This window comes from Akebia trifoliata, chromosome 8 (genome assembly GCF_017979445.1).
Source record: "Akebia trifoliata isolate Shusen 1 chromosome 8, ASM1797944v1, whole genome shotgun sequence".
NCBI classification, from domain to species: Eukaryota; Viridiplantae; Streptophyta; class Magnoliopsida; order Ranunculales; family Lardizabalaceae; genus Akebia; species Akebia trifoliata.
In genome coordinates, this window is record NC_141382.1 from 2797883 (window position 1) to 2818219 (window position 20337).

The following is a 20337-nucleotide window of genomic DNA, read 5'->3' on the forward strand; positions in this document are numbered from 1 at the left end:
AAAGAGTGTCAGATTATCACGACTCTAATAATAATAAGACTAAGGAGTGACCAGTTGCATTTCATTTATTACTAGTTTCACCCCATCTCTTAAAAATATATCGTTGCACTACGAAAAAAAAAAAAAAAAGATTGCATTACCTTTGTTTTTTCCTTTTTCCTCAAAACTATTCACAAATAAATTACTCTATTAATGTTCATATCGACGGGTCAAGTAGTTGGAAAAAAGTTGAAAACTTTCTATATGTTGTGACATCGAAAAGTGCTTAATTTCAGAGTTTGAAGAAGAGCCTTTCGAGTTGATCATAGAAGCACTTGCACAATCGTAAAGATGAGGCGCATGGGGGTGGGGGGGTTAGGCAAATGTGTTAGGTAAATAAAGAGATTATTAAAAACTAATAATTAATAAATAAATGAAAGAGGTATCTTTCAAGGTTGGAGTGCAAGAAAAATAAACATAACCTCGTATAAAATATTGCGGCCGGCTAAACAAATCTTGCTCCTCCACATGCCCCACCCTCCAACCAACCCCATGGTTTTAAGATTTGGTTTCACGTCTCATCCATGCCAGATATCGAGTCGTCTTGGATGAGTTTTTCAATAGGTTTGAGACGTCTGGTTCAAAATTTTGAAAAAGGAACGTCGGGTTTTAAATCTCATTCAAAAAATTGGACTTATTCACCCATCTTGTCCATGCCTAATATTGAGACAACTCGATCGATATGTTTTGGTCTTAGACGAGTTTTGAAACCATGACGGACCCTCAATTTTTTTAATGATTTAGTAGAACTCTATCTTTGGTGAATATTTGAGATACCCCTTGTATTAGGGCTGCAACTTGAGCAGGTCAAACATGAATTTGTTGGGTTGAACCCAACATTAGTTCAAATCTTTGCATAGTTAGCTTTGGTTTGATATTCAGTTCGGGAATGACAAAAAACATAATAGAATCAATGATTATATTGTAACTTTAAATGTTTGTCTTATTAAAAATTACAATTAAGAGTAAATCAAGGTGATTACTTTAGTTAATTATCATCATCTTCTTCTTCTTCTTCTTTAAATTTGCTTGTAATTTTATTTATGTAAACTTTGAAGCATTTTTTTAGAAAAAATAATTATAAGTTTTATATCATTTTACATACCAATTATCTTTATATAAACCATTATCATTATTTAGTATCAATGAGGAATGAACTAACCCAACTTGGTTGAGCATTTCATGCATTTGTGTTTCTCAAGTTTGGGTTGGGCTCGGGCTGGGTGATTTAGAAACCCTCTATATTTAAAATAAATAAAAATTTGCGATACCCTCCCATGTTTTCAAACTGATGACATGTCCCCTCCACAACATTTTAATAACTTAGACACCCCTAAATGTTTGAGATACGCCTAGGGTTTCAAACTAATGACATACTCTTTTGACTTGTTGGCCATCTACTCCTTCCTCAACCCTCAATTTTTTAGATAATTTAGATTAAATACTCTTCTACATTTTGGTGAATATTTGACATACCTCCTTTGACCTTATTCTTCTGGTCTAGACTAACAAAAAAAATAAACTAAATACCATCATTTTCAACTTGAAATAAAAAATCCTTCGTCTATCTTTTTAACCACGTCCCTCACCTTAATTGCTTGTAGAAAATCCTGAAATTTTCTATATATAAAAAAATCTCATCATCTTGTAATTCAAATCATATAAGTCATTTTTCATTAATTACTTAAAGAAGACCAAGATCAAGGGACATGTAACAAATTTGTAATCAATATGGGTACGTATGGCAAATATTTGCCCATGAAAGGTTTCCTCCAAAACTTTGAACTGGGGACGAATATACCATGTCGTGCTATGGGCGTCAAAATTGGGCTTCTGCTAGCCAAATAAAAGAAGGCTCATCTTCTTACACGTCAGCAAATTCGTCGACTATCTCGATTTCTCTCTCCTTCGTCTCTATATAAACCTACGCCCAATCGCTCGACCTCATAACTCTCTCAAGAGAACTCTCTCTCTGGAGATTAATCTTTCCCCCCTTCTCTCTTTCTGGCTTGAAAGAAGGTCAGAAAACATGTCTTACTACAAAGGAAAATATACTGGTGAGCACATCTTATTTTCTTTTATTTTGTTTAGTTGCGACTTGTGAATCTCATCTTTGTTTGAGTTTGTTATTTGGATTTGTTTCTTCTTCTTTGATTTGGTTTTTTCTAATTATTTGATGATCTGGGTTTCTGTTAGATTTTATTCTTAGTTCTTGGATTCGATCTGGGTGTTTTTCTTTTGGCTTAGATTCTACGAGTTTCTAAAGCAGATTGTGTTTCAGATTCTACAAAGTCCCTTTTTTTATTTTTTTTTTGATAAGTATAATCTATTGATAAAGTGGAAAAGAGTACAAGGAGGCTGAGGAGGCCTCACAAAGAGCAACAAAACAAAGAAAGAAAAGAAAAAGATAAAACTTCAAGAGTTACATAAAGAGTTCCATCTAAAAACAAAGTCATCAAAAGAAGTTCCCCCAAAGTAGATGTTCTGTTTAGACCAAAGATACAAATACCCCAAAATCTCCAAAAAACTGTCGTGTGGACTTCTCATCTTATTGTTGAACACCCTGTTATTTCTCTCATTCCACACCCCCCAAGCAATAGTCGAGGGAAGTATAGTCCAAAGGAATCTTTTTCTGGATGAGAAAGCATTGTTGGCCCACTCTACTAATAACGAGGAAAACTTACAAGGAAAGACCCAATGAATCCGGAACAGATCAAGGAAATTTGACCAGATATTGTGAGAAAAGGAACAATGAATTAAAAGATGATCTACAGATTCTCCATCCCTCAAACAAAGTGGACAACAATTTGGAATGATCCACCCCCGAACAATCAAATTATCCAACGTAAGAATCCTCCCGAGGGAGGCCAACCAAACAAAAAAAAATATTTTAGAAGGAACTGACTTAGACCAAAATGATGGATCCCAAGACGGATCTCTCGGCAAGGGGGGTAAGACACTTGTAAAAGGAACTAACAGAGAATCTCGAATCCTTAGTCCTCGACCATTCCCACCTGTCCTGTTCACTTTCGTTGAGATGAGTTGAATGCAGGAAATCTAGGAAAGATGCCAATTCTGTTAGCTCCCAATCATTAAAGTTTCTCCTGAACCCCAAATCCCAAGAAGAACTAGAATCGTTGTGAATCAAACACTGTTGTATTAACTGGTTCTTTTTCAGAGAACAGGCATACAATGACGGAAATTGAACTGCTAGAGGCGAAGTACCGCACCAACTATCCTCCCAAAATCTCACCTTGTCCCCCTTCCCCGCTTTAAATCTAATCCATTTTTCGAACTCCTCACCAACATTGAGAATCCCCTTCCACACACTACACCCGTAGGAACCTTTAGCCTCACCACTAAACCAACCTAACCTCCTATCTCCGTACTTTGCCATAATGACTCTCCTCCACAGACTCTCCCTCTCCTCACCAAACCTCCAAAGCCATTTTCCTAGAAGCGCTCTATTAGCCAATCTAAGACCTCTAATCCCTAATCCCCCATTCTTCTTGGGTAAGCAAATAACCTTCCATCTAACCAGGTGATATCTCCTCTTCCCATTCTTGTCATTCCACAAAAAGTTTCTCATAAGTCTTTCCAATCTATTTTCGACTGATCTTGGAAGCGTGAACAAGGAGAGAAAGTAAACCGGAATACTCGTCAAGGTACTTTTAATCAAAGTTACTTTCCCTCCTTTAGACAGATATTTGGCCTTCCACGTGCTTAATCTTTTTTCCAATCTCTCGATCACCCCATCCCAAATTTTGATACTATTGTAGGGTGCTCTTAACGGTAATCCCAAATAAGACGTGGGTAAAAAATCGTGCCCACAACCCAAGGTCGTGGCCATCAAATGAATATCATTGACCTCCCCAACCCCAAAAAGCTTACTCTTCTGCAAATTAATATGTAACCCAGAAATAGCCTCAAAACAACTCAATAAAACTCGTAACACCCTCACCTGATCTCTCAAATGATCGAGGAAAACTAGTGTATCGTCTGCAAATTGAAGGTGATAAATCCATGGACCATTATTTACCCTAAATCCTGATAGCTTTCCTAGATCAACTGCTCTCCTAAACAACCTACCTAAAGCTTCTGCTACAATAAGGAACAGGAACGGAGAAAGCGGGTCCCCTTGCCTCAATCCTCTCGACCCCCTAAAAAATCCAGCTGGACTCCCATTGACAAGAATCGAAAAAGACACCGTTGTAACACATTTCATGATCCAACTGATCCACTTAACTCCAAAGCCCATTCTCCCCATCATATATTCTAGAAAGTCCCAACTTACATGATCATAAGCCTTTTGAAGGTCTATTTTCCCAATCATCCCTTTATTTTTATCCTTAATCCTTGAGTCGAGACATTCATTGGCCATCAAAACTCCATCGAGAATTTGTCTACCTTTAATGAAGGCCCCTTGTTCATCTTTGATAAGCTTAGGTAAGACTACTTTCAAGCGCGATGCTAGTACTTTGGAAATAATTTTGTACACTGAGCTTACTAGGCTAATGGGTCTAAATTCACCTAACTTATCCGCCCCGACTCTCTTGGGTATCAAGGCCACAAATGTGTTGTTAAGGCTATAATCGAGGCAATTCTTCTCCTGCAACTCTTTAACCACTTTCATGAAGTCACTCATAACGATATCCCAACAGTGTTTGAAGAATTTCATAGTAAATCCATCAGGTCCCGGAGCCTTGTCCCCACTCATCGAAAAGAGAACCGATCTAACCTCCTCCTCCCCAATTTGTCTTTCCAACCACTCCCTATCTTCCACATTTAACGAGGTGAATACTAGGTTGTCCGGTCGAGGTCTTAAAGGTTCCTTTTCCTTATACACATCTTTGTAGTAGCCCACCACTCCTTCCCTAATCTCATCTTCTCCTACTACCATGGTATCATTAATGGAGAGCTTTTCAAGCTGATTACTTCTTCTATGGAAGTTGGCAACTTTGTGAAAGAATTTTGTGTTGTTATCCCCTTCTTTTAACCATTTGATCCTTGATTTTTGTCTCCAACTAATCTCTTCCATAAGCGCCGTTCTTTGAAATTCCAATTTCAACTCCATTCTTTTTCCTCTTTCTTCCGCATTCAAGGTCCCTTCTTCCTCTTTTTTGTCCAAAGTCTCGATTTGCATCATGATCTCCTTAATTTTCACATCCACTCTTCCCAGGACCTCTTTATTCCACACCTTCAACTTATCTTTCAAGAACCTAAGCTTATTCTTAAACACACAACCTGGATGTCCTACAGAAGGGCACTCGCTCCACCAGGTCCTGACCAAGTCTACGAAGTTAGGTTGAAGAAGCCACATGTTTTCAAATCTGAATGGAAGGGGGTGTTTTCTAGGATAACCTGCTTCTAAAAAGATAGGGGTGTGATCGGAAACTGGGCTGGCACTAGCCGAATGAATAATATTATGATACTTTTCCTCCCACTCATTATCGACCAAAAACCTATCTATCCTAGACATCCTTAAATTGCCTTGATTATTGGACCACGTGAAACGTCTGCTCAAGAGAGGAAAATCCATCAAGCAGTGTCTACCAATAAACTCGTTAAAATTTCTCATGCCCTTCGAAATATTCGACCCCCTATTCTTCTCATGGGTGAACCTGGTAACATTGAAATCCCCACCCAACACCCAAGGCTTATCCCAGTAACCTGCTATATTTTCAATCTCTTCCCAAAATTGGGCTCTTTCTCTATTGATGGTCGGTCCATAGATCCCAGAGAACACCCATTGAAAATCTTCATCCTTATTCTTACATAAGATAGAAATAGAGAACGCCCCTACCAAGTTGTCTGCCACTTGGATCCAATCTTTGTTCCACATCAACAAAATCCCACCGGCAGAACCTATAGCAGGAAGGGCAATCCAATCTATGTTATTCCCCCAAATTTCTTTAATGATCTTCTCATCACACTTGGCTAATTTAGATTCTTGAAGCGCAACTATAAGAGGATTTCTACTTCTAATAAACGCTTTCACCGCTGCCCTTTTTCTCTTATCCCCCAACCCTCTCACATTCCAAGACAAAATTCTTAGCGACATTGAGAACAAACAAGACCCAAAAAGATCGAAGGCAAGCTACCTCTTTTCCATCCTAACCAAGTCCTTTTCCACTCGTGGTCCGAGTAAGCTCCTCGTCATCTCCAAGGGAGCGACCACCACCAGCTCGTTATTCATACCATCCCTATAACTTCGAATTTCCTGAAGACTTACAGATTCCACTTGTTCCTTCTTCTCTTCTATTCCAATCCCTTTATTGATACGATTAAGTTCCTCCTCCAAAAAAATTCTCTCTCTCGAATCCCCAACAGCAACTCTCAAAATCAAGGAGAACTCATTGTCTCCTTCTTCTGGAACTAAGCCGAAATCCTCTGCCAAGTTAAGAGCATTACTAACTAACCATTCCACAGTTTCTAATTCTGTCCTAGCTATCCCTTCCTCTCGTGTTTCTGTATGCGACTCACTCATGTCTCTGACAACCCAATTTCCATCATTATACACCTCTGTTCGATTATCAAGTACCACCTCCCCTGGTTTCTGGGTAGGACGTAATGATACAAGGGCTAACTGACTGGCATCTTCCCTGTTCTCCCTACTTCCTTCCCCCTCTTCAACAAGCTTGAAGGAGTGGAGGGAATCGGAGGAGGCCGTAGGAAAACGATACCTGTACCAAGAAGAAACACTGCAAGGAACACACAACGAGACATCCAAAGGGGAAAGCAAGGAAACTAAAGCAGAACCAAAAAGAACTCTAAATTGGGAATACTCACCAGCAAGAAAGGAGAGTACCTGAGGAAGATAGGGTGGGCCCAAGATGTTTCTTACCGAACAAGTTCCCAAGTTAATAATCTCTGTAACTGCTGCTTGGAGAGTTGGGAACTAAAGCTCTACCAGGGTGTCGCCAAACATCTATTCGAAATCTGTCCCAAATTCTAGTTAATAGGATGAGATGGTGCTTGCATTGTTTGTTTCTGTCTTTAAACTTTCTAATAGCTTCTGGGTTCTTCTCAGCCTGTTCTTCATCCCTTAGAGAGTCTCCTGTAGGGGCCACTCGTGGTTCACAAGGCATCCTTTGATTGGAAGTGTTACTGCCCAGGTCTACCCATACTTCACTAAGAGTTGGATCGAAGCAACTCTCCGTCTGCTCCTCCAAATCCAGGTCCTTTTCGCAGGAAAGTATCTGATCGACACATCTATCCTCCTTCCCATCCAGTCCAAATTCCTTACCTACTTTGGTCATGGTATTTTCTACCTCAATACCCATCCGAACCTCCATAACGCAGCTGGTGTTGCGGCTGGTATTCCCCGATTCTGTTGTGTTCTTGATTAAAGAAGACGTTCGAGCACTTTCTGTTACCAGCCTCCCTAGAGAACTTCCTGTAAGAGTAGAAGTCCAATTGAAAGCTCTACGGGCCTGCTTCAACTTCAATCCAGCCCTTTTTTTATTTGGGCCATATCGGGCCTTAGCACCCCTATCCTTAGAAGTTGACAACTTACCTGTGTCTGATTCTAATAAATCCAGGATTACTCTCAATGGGCCTTCATTGTCCAGCCCCACTTCATTCACATAATGGGCCTCTGTCTCCCCAGCTATAACGGGCCCAACAGCACCACTAACAGCCCCTGGATCTCTACTCCCCAACCCAGCCATCTTGGGCCTGTTAGGCTCCACCATACCATTACTACGCAGCCATCTAGTATAGGTCAGATTAGTAGCTATCTTGGTTAATAGCTTCACTGTACGATTGTGTTTCAAAACCCAACTACGTGATTTCTGGCTTTTAATGCCTCTGACATATTTTCCTGAGCAAATACGAGTTTTGAATTTACGAAAACTCTTTGGCTTGGTCCGCACGCAACCTCTCTTCGGTTTCGATATTTCCCGAGCCAACTTGATATCACCAGGTAGTGTCTTCTCCACTTGATCTTCCTTTTCCACTGTCTGAAAACACTCTTCATCCACTTGAATACCTCTATCTGCTGAAGTACTAAGCACGGTTTCTTCTCCTTTTCTCGTCTCCTCTATAGAAACCTCCCTTTCTATCTCTTCTCCTGCCACCTCGACCCCTATCATAAATCGAAACCCATCCACCCATATATACAAACCACGAGGCATTTTCCATGGAGAGCAGCCTACCCTTAGCCTAGCTGTATTTAATCTCGCACGACGAAGGGTATTCGGATCCACCTTTAAAAGTCCGCCCAACTGAGCTCCAATCCTTTTGAAAACGAAATTGTTCCAAAGGTGAAAAGGTAACCCACTGATGCACACCCAGGTTCCACCTTCCTTCCATACTGGATTTAAGGAGTTGCAGTCTGCAAACCATGGGCGTAGACTGAAGGAACTATTTCCCATTAAAATTGATTGTCTCGGGTACACCTTCATAAAATCTTCTCTATTACCCAACATCAGCATCCGAGTGGATTTTTCCCATTCTAGCAATTTTATCATTGTTGGTTGAGAGAGACCTTGTTTCATTTCCATCAGAAAACCCTCCCAATCTGCCTCCGAAGAACTCGATCTACATATAAAAGACCACCTCCATTTGCCGAACGCTATTCCATTATTATGAGCTTGATTGACCACAGTCTTTTGAGTACTCTTGTGATTTTGATTGGTCGCCTGATTGGAGCTCACCTTGTCATCTGATGACGCTGGGATCTCTACCCTTCTAATTGAGTTAGTAGGTTTCTTGACTGCCTCGACCCACGATTTAACCTCCCCTCCTTCTTCCATGGGTGCCTTCATTTTCTCATCTGGGATAAACCGTATTTTCAAAGCGGTACTAACTTGCCCCCAACCCTTACCTCCTGTACCCTCCGGGAACACAATCCCTCGAAACCTTAATCTTTCCGAGAACTGCTGCAGCTTTAGAAATCTACCATATGAATTCTGCTCTCCCTGGATTATGAAAATTCTTTTCTCCTTCGAATACTTGGCCCTGAAGTTTTTCGATGATGTTCGCGCTAAGTCAAGTTGTTTGGATACCCATAATACTTCTTCCTCTAGCAGCTGGAGGTTCGATTCAAACCTTCTGCCCCTCTCCTTAATCTCTAGTCCTCTTCTCCGTTCCACCCAGATTTCCTTTAATTCAAAAACCTTACGTTCCACCGTTACCATATGAATTAAGCAAATTAAAACAAAAAATTCATCAAAACTTGTTGATTTTCAACTAAGGTAAGGGTGTGCTCGTTCATGGACAAGATGAGACGTCTAAACGAGTTTTAAAACCATGATGGAGAAACAAGATCCATATGGCTGTATCCGATATTTTAGATTATGGCTAGTGTTGGTGCATCATTTTAACCAAGATCCCATAAAGAAAAGAATCCATTATAGGAGATTTAGTTACAACTTACCATAAATTTGTAAGATTGCAGAAACTTTAGAGAGAGAAATAGAACATCAATTTGGGAATTATAATACAGAGAAATTAAAATTACAAGGCTCATCAAAAAACAGGAAAATTAAAATTACAGAGAAATTTCTTCAAGGATTTTATTGAGTTATAAATTTGAAACAAGGCATCCAACAACAGATCTCTTCTAACAGATCTCGTTTTGACGTCTCATCTTGTCCATGAACGAGCACACCCTTACCTTAGTTGAAAATCAACAAGTTTTGATGAATTTTTTGTTTTAATTTGCTTAATCTAGTGATGAATAATCATATTAATTATAAGAAGAAAACCCAAATTCTTATGTACCTCTTTAATCACAGATCATCTATTTATTTATAAAAGGTAGCTAATTTGCAACACCCTCTTCAACTTCCAGTCTTTCTGAAGCTTAACCTTTAGTAATTTCTTTGTTTCTTTGCCCCTACAATTTGCAGATGAACTCATTGCCAACGCTGCCTCCATTGGCAACCCTGGAAAAGGTATCCTTGCTGCTGATGAATCAACAAGCACAATTGCCAAACACTTAGGTACCTCATTAATCACAGATCACCTATTTATTTATAAAAGGTAGCTAATTTGCAACACCCTCTTCAAATTCCAGTCTTTCTGAAGCTTGACCTTTAATAATTTCTTTGTTTCTTTGCCCCTACAACTTGCAGATGAACTCATTGCCAACGCTGCCTCCATTGGCAACCCTGGAAAGGGTATCCTTGCTGCTGATGAATCAACAAGCACAATTGCCAAACACCTAGCCAGCATTGACGTAGAGAACGTCGAATCTAACAGACGTGCCCTTCGTGAACTTCTCTTCTGCACCCCCAGTGCTCTGCAATACCTTAGTGGTGTGATCCTCTTTGAAGAAACCCTATACCAAAAGACTGCTTCTGGTAAGCCCTTCGTGGACCTTCTTAAGGAAGGTGGAGTCCTCCCTGGTATCAAAGTTGACAAGGGTACCGTTGAGCTTGCAGGTACCAATGGTGAGACCATCACACAGGGTCTTGATGACCTTGCCCAACGCTGCCAGCAGTACTATGCAGCTGGAGCTCGGTTCGCCACGTGGCGTGCCGTGCTTAAAATTGGTCCCAATGAGCCATCTCAGTTGGCAATCAACGAGAACGCTGATAGGTTGGCCAGGTATGCCATCATCTGCCACGAGAATGGTTTGGTACCAATCGTTGAGCCGGAGTTCCTTGTCGATGTATCTCACGACATTGACCGTCGTGCAGATGTGACCAAGCGGGTCCTTGCCACTTGTTACAAGGCACTAACTGACCACCATGTCCTTCTTGAGGGATCTCTGTTGAAGCCTAACATAGTGACCCCTGGTTCTGACTTGAAGAAGGTCGCCCCCGAGATTGTTGATGAGTACACCACCCGTGCTCCTAAGAGTACGATATTGAAAAAAGCATATGCCGCATATCTTCTGTTTATCACATTTTTAACAATATTTCAGACCGAATTTTTGCAACCCATAATTAATCGCAACTCGGATTTTTACCATATTGAATTTTTGCCGTATTCCGAATTGCTAGGTTGTTGTCAACATGTCAATTTCAATTCAATTCCACTTATGTTACCCATGTGGTTAGGTTCGTACTGGATTCATAAAATCAAACGAATCACAAATCCATCCAATTTTGATTGGGTTTTGCGAACCAAATCATTAAATTTGGTGAATCAAATAATTTTTCGTATTTTTTTCATTGTTCGTATTTAAAATTTGAATTATTTTATTAATTTATTTCTATAATTTTTTAAACATTATAATTATAATTGTACTTTAATCATATATATTCACAAGCAAACCAAGCTAATGAAGGGATCTAGGAAATCAAAGTGAACCAATAAACGAATTCTCTCTACCTACCCCTATGAATCGGGGGTTCATTCTAGAGTGGCGAATCATGAATTCTGAATTGAATTCAAACCGAGTGAACCCATGAACCAGGCAGCATAGGCATAGACAATTATTTTTTAGTTGAAAAAAAGTGAGATTTAGCCGGTAGATTACTGTTTGCATTTTTATTACAAAACCTCCTTAGGTGTCCGAACAACTTCAAGGAAACCTTATTTTATAAAGTGTGTTACCCACCAAATCTTGCTTTATCAACAAACCTTGAAGCGGAGATCAACAACATAAAATTTTCAAATTGATTCAGTTAATTTGTTACTTAGCATACCTTGTAGTGGATGTAATCACATCAATTTGTGGTATCCGAAATCACGAGGACAAAATTCTAAGCACTTTGGAAGCATATTTTGAAAAAAAAAAAAAAAAAAAAAAAATTAATTTTCACCATTGAATTTTAGTTTTTAATTTGTGAGTTCAGCAGTCATTCATTTTCAACACCATGGATTAAATTTAAAAAAAAAAAGTATTTTTCTTAATTTTTCTATGAAATCTAGAAGGCTGGTATTTGATTTCTATTTTCATAATCCATGTGACCTAAAACCCCTATTAAGACTTGAAATCTTATTAAGTTAATCAAGTTAGCCTGATTCATAAAGTAAACTTTATGAAGTAGCACTCCTTGTAATAAAATTGCAACAGAGAGGTCCATCTGGTGAAGGACAAAAAAAAAAAAAAACATCTATGTAATCCCTCATATTATAGTTGATACCAATATCCAAAGATGCATTCTTCAAGCGAAATAATAATAAAAAAAGGAATACGAATGAATGCTTATTTAGAGAAAAGTTTTTTCTTAATAAAGGTTAGTCTTACCCCTTATAAAATTGGCGAAATTAGTGATACACTCCCCTCGCTCTCTCTAAATACAAGGTCGAACTATTAACAGAAACTATTCAGTTAACATGCGATTAATTGAATACCAAAAATGTAGTTCGCACTAATGCCATTGTTATGAAATTAAAGAAAATAAAATAAAACAATCTAAACCGTTGCATTAAACAAAACCCTAACTTTATCTTCTCTAAGAAGAAACTACAATTTGTGCTTAAATCTTGTCGTGCAACCAATAAGGTTTGTTTTTCTAATCGTTTTTGTTGTTGTTCATTACTCATTATGTTGAATATCTAACATTAACAACTCAAAAATTGAATTTTTGGTTCAGGGTTGGGTTTTCAAGTTGAAGATCATAAATTCATGGCAATGGGTGGAGGTTTGAAGTCTCAGGTAAGATCATTTAACGCTTTTGGACTTCAATGATTAATTTATGTGGAAAGAATGAAGGGAAAAACATTTTCTTATTGCGTTGTTGCGCTGGGGGTAATACTAATGCATGTATTTTACATGAAGGGTAAGACTAATACATGTGTTTTATAGGAGGGGAGTTACACTAATTTCATTCTCTTCTTCTTTTGACTTCCATTGTTTTAGTGTTTTGCATGTGGAGATTATGATCACTGGGTCAAAGAATGCCCTTGGGTTGGGTTGCCTTGTAGGACTCCTAGTTGCACAAGTATTCGAAAATTGTTGACATCGAAGCAAACGCAAAGTTTTGGACAAAAATTTCTGAAATGTCAAGTATGTGGGGATTTTCAATGGTTGATTAAGGCTATGAAACAGCCTAAGAATGATGAGGCATCTACATCTTCAAATGCAAATGCAAGAAATTTCTCAAGTTGTACTCATCAGGGAAAAATTAGAGTGACCATTGAGGTCGATTTAGGCGATCTTTGTTCTAAATTTGTAGAGAACTCAAAAATGAAGATGTGATGCTAAGAACTTTTATTTTGAATAAAGTAAAAATGAAGATGTGATGCAAAGAACTTTTAGTTTGAATAAAATAATGAAATTTTCCTTTATAACAATGATATGAGTGTCTCGTTGATGAATATAAACACTATGAAAAAATCTTATCAATTATTTATCAATGAACAACATTCAATATGAAGATCTTCCAAGTGATTCTATTATAAATAAATAAAAAAGAGATAGTAGCATTATAATATTTTGCAAGTCCATTAAAAAAAGACAAGTAACGAAATAACTCAATTGAATTACAGGACATTTGACACAATTTACAGAGAAAGTGACAGAATTACAAGACATACAATTACGACACATACAACTCATTCAAGTTACATGACAATTGACACAAGAAACAAAAACTCTAGTCATCCTCTAATGCAATTGTCCACTCTCTGCTTAATTCAAAGGACCCATGAAAGAACTGCATTATTTGATCAACATGAAACCTACAAAAACAATCCCATGTAAGGTGCCAAACATTAAACTATCCACCACCACCATATCCCAACCCTACCACCATGCTTTCCACACCATGGCTATGCTCCACCACCATCCATGTGGCATTGTCACTTATGCCCAAAAGTACTTAGGCCAAAACTCTTACATGGCTGAGCCAAAGTATTTGCTGTAAACTTCCAACGCTTTGAAATTTGGCAGTGTAGATACCCAATTTGAACGTACCCCACTCGAAAAGGACTCAAAAAATGTATATTTTTATAATAAAAAAAACCCTCAAAATAAGGGTTTTATTTCAAATAATGGCCAAGGGGCCTCTTTACTTAACCCATGTGCTAAAAATTAACCACCCCCCACCATAAACCTACACCTTCACCACCTCACCTCTCAACCCAACCCAATCTTATATACACATTTACCTAATCAAACCATTACCCAACCTCTAAACCCATTGGACTTCAAATCCAATCCAAAACCATAAACCCAATTCTTAACCCAAGTCCAAGGATCACACTCAATCATCATGATCATCAAAATGGGAGATATGTCATCACCACAACCCCATCACCTTTCTCTAAAAAGTTAACCTACCCACATCTCAACCCACACTCATGTCATAATCTACCCCCATCACTCTTTCTAAATCCCTTAACATAAGTCACCCTCATACCCATTTTCCCTAATCAACTCACCTAACACACACTCCTCACACCTGTGGGACACATGTCACCACCTCCTCTACCCTTCCAAAAATATCAACAACCACCCCCTTACACCACCATTATTTTAATCAAACCCACTATCTCCAACTTACCTAACACTCAACTCATTTTGATCAAAAGATATCCACTTACATCCCATTCCACAAACACCCTTCTCTCAACTCTAAATTTCACACACCTCACCCATAAATCTCATGTCATTCTCCACCTTTTTACTTTTTTACCCCATCCTACTCTTAAAAGTAACCCTCAACATTTATAAAAACCCATTTCTCCGTTTCAAAAATCAAATACTTGAATACCCCACCTTAAGTCATCTCTCTTAACTCTCAATCTCTCTAACCCATATCAATCCCTTTAACAAGCTCTTTCAACTAACAACTCACAATCCCTACACTGAAATACTTTCGCTATTATCATTAAGTTCAAATACAAGAATAAAAAGACACATTAAAAAATCAAAAGGAAGAAAATTCAAAAAAAGAAGACTCCAAAGATAAGGTAGAATAAAGACAAAATGATGTGAAAAATCCCTCTTCTCTCCCCTACATCTTCCTTCTTCTATCATCCCCACTTCTCTTATTTTATTTTTGGTTTAAAAAGCCATAAGATGCTATAAATACCCTTTCCTACTTCTGGTAGATCAGACTTCGATTTAGTCAAAAATGTAGGGGTTGTAATAATTTTCAAATAAAATCATTTTAAACCCTTAAACACGATTTGCACACACTCCACTCAATTAGTTTTGAGGTTGTTGGTGATTAGCCTCTTCTCAACCCATGAGAACGGACCCATAATAATTAGTTAACACTTTTTAAAATTAGGTTCCTAAGACAAGGTTTTGACAAGAATCATCTTTTTCAATGAGATAATCCATACAATTTAAGCCGATAGCAAATCCCTCATTTTTAAGGGTACAATTTATCAATCATTCAATCTTTTTTTTTTTATTTATATATATATAAAATGACCACATCTTTAAGGTTACCATTATTTGTTAAAAGAGAGAAGGGTGCCTACCACTTTCTCCTCTCTCTAATTGAACCACTTACTTAGATCCTAGGTAGACCAACACGTCGAATTCGTACGAAAGTCACTAAGATGCCTAACACAACATTTTTCTCTAAAAACACTTTTCAAGTGACCATTCACACCCTTTTATAAAAAGATTGGTGGCAATTCCAAATTCTCGTACTAGTGATCTTCAGATTTGAAAATCACATATCTACATGTAGCTAACAAAAAATCAGCATATCCGAAACTTTTAGCCATATATGACAAAACTTGGCTACCGAACGCTGTCCTCTCTCTCTCTATATATATATATATATATATATATATATATATATAAGGTTCTAGAGTCAATAATATAGCAAATGTGTTTTGTCATATATGGGCTAGAAGTTTCGAAATAAATTGACATTTTGAGAAGATGATCTCTATGGTGAGAAGACCATCATCACAAAAAATCAGCCTATTTTGAAACTTCTGACCCCAATTTTCAAGTTGAAGAATCATGGACCATCAATATTTAGTGTTAATTGTAAACCACTTTTGATGGGGTTAAAAGTTTCAGAATGGGCTGATATTTTGTGTGGGTGATCTCATCACCATAAAGAGCATCCTCACAAAAATCAACCTAATCCAAAACTTCTAGCCTATATATATAGGCACACACTCACAAGAAATGAAGCCATGGTGTAGTCCATTATAATGCCATTACGATGCATTTTACAATATAAGGGGATTGGCTAAACAAATCTTGCTCCTCCATTCCATAGCCCCACCCCCAACCCTCAATTTTTTTCGAGTGATTTAGAACTCTATGTTTGGTGAATATTACATGCCCTTTTGACCTTGTTGTCCTCCTTCAACTTTTTAGGTAATTTAGATACTTTTCTACATTTTGGTGAATATTTGACATATCCCGTGCGTTTTTAAACTGATAACATGTCCACTTTGACCTTATTCTTCTTTTCTAGACAAACAAAAAATAAACTAAATTCCATCATTTTCAACTTGAAACCAAAAATTCTTAATTTTTCTTCCTAAACCCGCTCATCTTCAAGCTTTTTAACACCTATAATAAATTAATTTTTATCTTCTTAACCGCATCTGAAATCCATTGTTTTGAACTTCACCTTAATTCCTTGTAGAAAACCTAGAATTTTTTATATAAAAAACATCTCATCATCTTGTACTTCAAAAAATCAAAGGTTTCCAAATTATTTAAGTCATTTTTCATTATTTAATTAGATAAGACCAAGGTCAAGAGGCATATTACAAATTTGAAAACAATATGGGTACGTATAGTAAATATTCACCCAAGAGAGGGTTCCTCCAAAACTATGAAGAGGGAACAAACCCTAAATGTATCCATATCCTACTCTGGTCATCAAAATTGTGCCCAATAAAGCATAAGCTTATGGGGGCCCAATAAAAGAAAGCCCATCTTGTTCCACGTCAACAAAGATACGGAGATAATTACGATCTCACTCTAAGTCCCTATAAACCTAACCCCATTCGTTCAACTTCTCAGCTTTCTCTCTCATTTAATCTGCCTCTGTTTTGTTTCTTTCTTGCGTGAAAAGAAAGTCAGAAAACATGTCTTGCTACAAAGGAAAATATACTGGTAATCAGATCTCATTTTTCTCTTATTTTGTTTATTTGCGACTTGTGAATCTCATCTTTGTTAGATTTAGTTATCTGGATCTCTTTTTTTCGTCTTTTTTATTTGATTTTTTTTTTTCATTATCTTATCTGGGTTTTTGTTAGATTTTATTGTTAGTTCTTGGATCTGATCTGGGTTTTTGTTATTTTTAGATTCTACAAATTTCTAAAGCTGATTGTGTTTCAGATCTAGTTTACAATCAGGAAGAAGTAGAGAAAGAAAACCCATGATCAAAATCCTTTTTTTTTTTTTTCTTTTTCAGATCGTTTATGGGTTTTATTTAGAACTCAAGATTGTAAGAGATCTGTTCTAGGATGTCCAGATTTATAGATCTTTTCGAATAAAAAAAAATCCCTTGAAGGAAATTTCTCTGTAATTTTAATTTTTTAAATAGAACCAATATTTAATTTTTCAATTTCTACTATTTGGTTTATTTCAGATGAACATCATTTAGACAGCTGGAAATTTTACTGAAAAATTTAATCTGCAACCAAGCAAAGCTTTAATATTTGATGACTTACTTTGATTGGCAAAGAACATTAGATCTGTTTTATAATTCCCATATTGATGTTCTCTCTCTCTCTCTCTCTCTAATATTATGCAATCTTACAAATTTGTGGTAGTAATTAATGTTTCTAATTTAAGGATATCCTTTCTTTTCTTGGAAGCGTTTGGAGGCCCTAAAGAGTGCCAAACATTTTTCAAAATAGGGGTAAGAAGTTTTGGAATGGGCTGATTTTTTGTGAGGATGATCTCTATGGTGAAGAGATCATCCTCACCAAAAATCAGCTCATTCCGAAACTTCTAACCCTAGTTTTTTTTTTGTTGATAAGTGAAACTTCTAACCCTAGTTTACAAGTTGAAGAATCGGGAACCATCCACTTTTTGTAAACCACTTTTGATGGGGTTAGAAGTTTCGGTATGGGCTGATTTTTGGTGAGGATGATCTCCTCATCATAGAGATCATCCTCACAAAAAATAGCCCATTCCGAAACTTCTTACCCATACATTGAAAAAATGTTTGGCTCTCTTTAGGGCCTCCAAACACCACCCTTCTATATCCTTAAAGATCTGGTAATTGTCAATTGTTTATAAGTTGTAACTAAATCGCCTATCATGGATTCTTTTCTTTAAGGGTTCTTGGCTAAAATCATGCACTATCCATATGGATCTTGTTTCTCCAGTCAACTCGATCTTGAGTTGGGTGCAATCATACCAGCCCTAATGCACTGGATCTCATAAAAACTCTGAAGTTAAGCGTGCTTGGGAGAGTAACTTTGTTGGTAAAGTCTATGGGTAATGGACGATAATATCCCTTACATGAGTTGAAAATCAACAAGTTTTGATCATTTTAAAAGATTTTTGTTATTTTATTTTACTTAATCTATTGATGGATAATAATTGTAATTATAAGAAAGAAAACCCAAATTCTTATATACCTTTTTAATCCCAGATCACATATTTATAGAAGATGGCCAATTTGCAACACTGAACCTTTGATGATGTCTTCTTTTTTACCCCTATAACTTGCAGATGAACTCATTGCCAATGCTGCCTACATTGGCACCCCTGGAAAGGGTATCCTTGCTGCTGATGAATCCACAGGCACAATCGGCAAACGCTTATCCAGCATCAACGTTGAGAATGTTGAGGCTAACAGACGTGCCCTCCGTGAACTTCTCTTCTGCACCCCAGGTGCTCTCCAATACCTTAGTGGTGTAATCTTTTTTGAGGAAACCCTATACCAAAAGACTGCTTCTGGTAAGCTCTTTGTCGATGTCCTTAAGGAGGGTGGAGTCCTCCCTGGTATCAAAGTTGACAAGGGTACCGTCGAGCTTGCCGGCACCAATGGTGAGACCACCACACAGGGTCTTGACGGCCTTGCCCAGCGCTGCCAGCAGTACTATGCAGCTGGAGCTCGGTTTGCCAAGTGGCGTGCCGTGCTTAAAATTGGTCCCAATGAGCCATCTCAGTTGGCAATCAACGAGAACGCTAATGGGTTGGCCAGGTACGCCATCATCTGCCAAGAGAACGGTTTGGTCCCAATCGTTGAGCCAGAGATCCTTGTTGATGGGTCTCACAACATAGATCGTTGTGCAGATGTGACTGAACGGGTCCTTGCCGCTTGTTACAAGGCACTAAATGACCACCATGTCTTGCTTGAGGGAACTCTTTTGAAGCCTAACATGGTGACCCCTGGTTCTGACTCGAAGAAGGTCGCCCCAGAGGTGATTGCTGAGTACACTGTGCGTACCCTACAGCGCACGATGCCCGCAGCAGTTCCCGCTGTTGTGTTCTTGTCAGGCGGACAGAGTGAAGAGGAGGCCACCCGCAACCTTAATGCGATGAACAAGCTCAAGACCAAGAAGCCGTGGGCACTCTCATTCTCCTTTGGACGGGCTTTGCAGCAGAGCACTCTCAAGACATGGGCTGGGAAAGAGGAGAACATTAAGAAGGCTCAGGCTGCATTCCTTGTGAGGTGCAAGGCGAACTCAGAGGCTACCCTTGGTACCTACAAGGGTGATGCTGCAAAGGTTGAAGGTGCCTCAGAGGACCTCCATGTCAAGGACTACAAGTACTGATCAAGTTTTTGGCTCTCTTCTGATGGTAATTGGGGAGGGAGGGAACGGAAATGAATGTTTTAAAGGCATTAATTAAGGTTTTAGGTGTTTTGTTCCGCTGAGTAGTAAGAGAGGTGAGTAATGCAATAATTTTGGAGGGTATTCATTATTGAGTTTGAATGATCTGTGCCCTCCAAGTGAACTGTGTGTGGTGAGACCTTTTGTTTTTCTCTGTTATTCTCTATTTGGTATTTATGAGCTTTTTGAATGTTTTTTAAGTATGTTTGGATTTCTGTGTGCATTTGGCTCGGGATTGACTTAATTTTTGCATCTTATGGTACTATTAAGAGAGGAAGATATTTATGGGTACAACCAAGGAAGAAGAAGAATGTTGGTCAACTTCTTTGGAGTTTGGACTGTAGTTTTGTTATGATCTTCATCTAGGGCTGTCAATGGGATATCCATCGAACCGATCGGATCGGATGTCTATATTCGAATCCAAATTTGATCGGATTTAATACATTTACATTTAAAATCAGGTTCGACTAACTCGTCGGATATCCCCTTGAATTAATCTGTGATTGAAAGGAATGCCCTCATCTTCAACCCATAGCCATAAGCCCTAAATTTTCCACTCTCCAACCCAAAAGCATCAAAGGGGTTTTGGCTGGAGCTTGAAGGAAGGGGAGAGGGAGGGCGGTTTAAGGATCTTTTCAAATTTTCATTTATAAAAAAAATACCTAAACTACCCTT

The 20337-nt window shown here is 38.2% G+C and overlaps 2 protein-coding genes across 2 annotated transcripts; both read left to right on the forward strand.

Annotated features, from left to right (window-relative positions):
- Nucleotides 1–1884: 1884 nt before the first annotated feature.
- LOC147395450 (fructose-bisphosphate aldolase, cytoplasmic isozyme-like) lies at nt 1885–13233 on the forward strand. Its single transcript, XM_086450030.1, has 6 exons — nt 1885–2096; nt 9894–9986; nt 10119–10346; nt 10428–10847; nt 12534–12595; nt 12800–13233. The coding sequence occupies exons 1-6, from the start codon at nt 2069–2071 to the stop codon at nt 13136–13138; spliced, it is 1170 nt and encodes a 389-aa protein (XP_086306156.1). The 5' UTR covers nt 1885–2068; the 3' UTR covers nt 13139–13233.
- A 3592-nt stretch (nt 13234–16825) lies between these two features.
- Nucleotides 16826–19865, forward strand: LOC147395451 (fructose-bisphosphate aldolase 6, cytosolic-like). The gene is made up of 2 exons (XM_086450452.1): nt 16826–16984; nt 18557–19865. Exons 1-2 carry the CDS (start codon nt 16957–16959, stop codon nt 19603–19605), a joined length of 1077 nt encoding a protein of 358 aa, XP_086306578.1. The 5' UTR covers nt 16826–16956; the 3' UTR covers nt 19606–19865.
- Nucleotides 19866–20337: the final 472 nt, after the last annotated feature.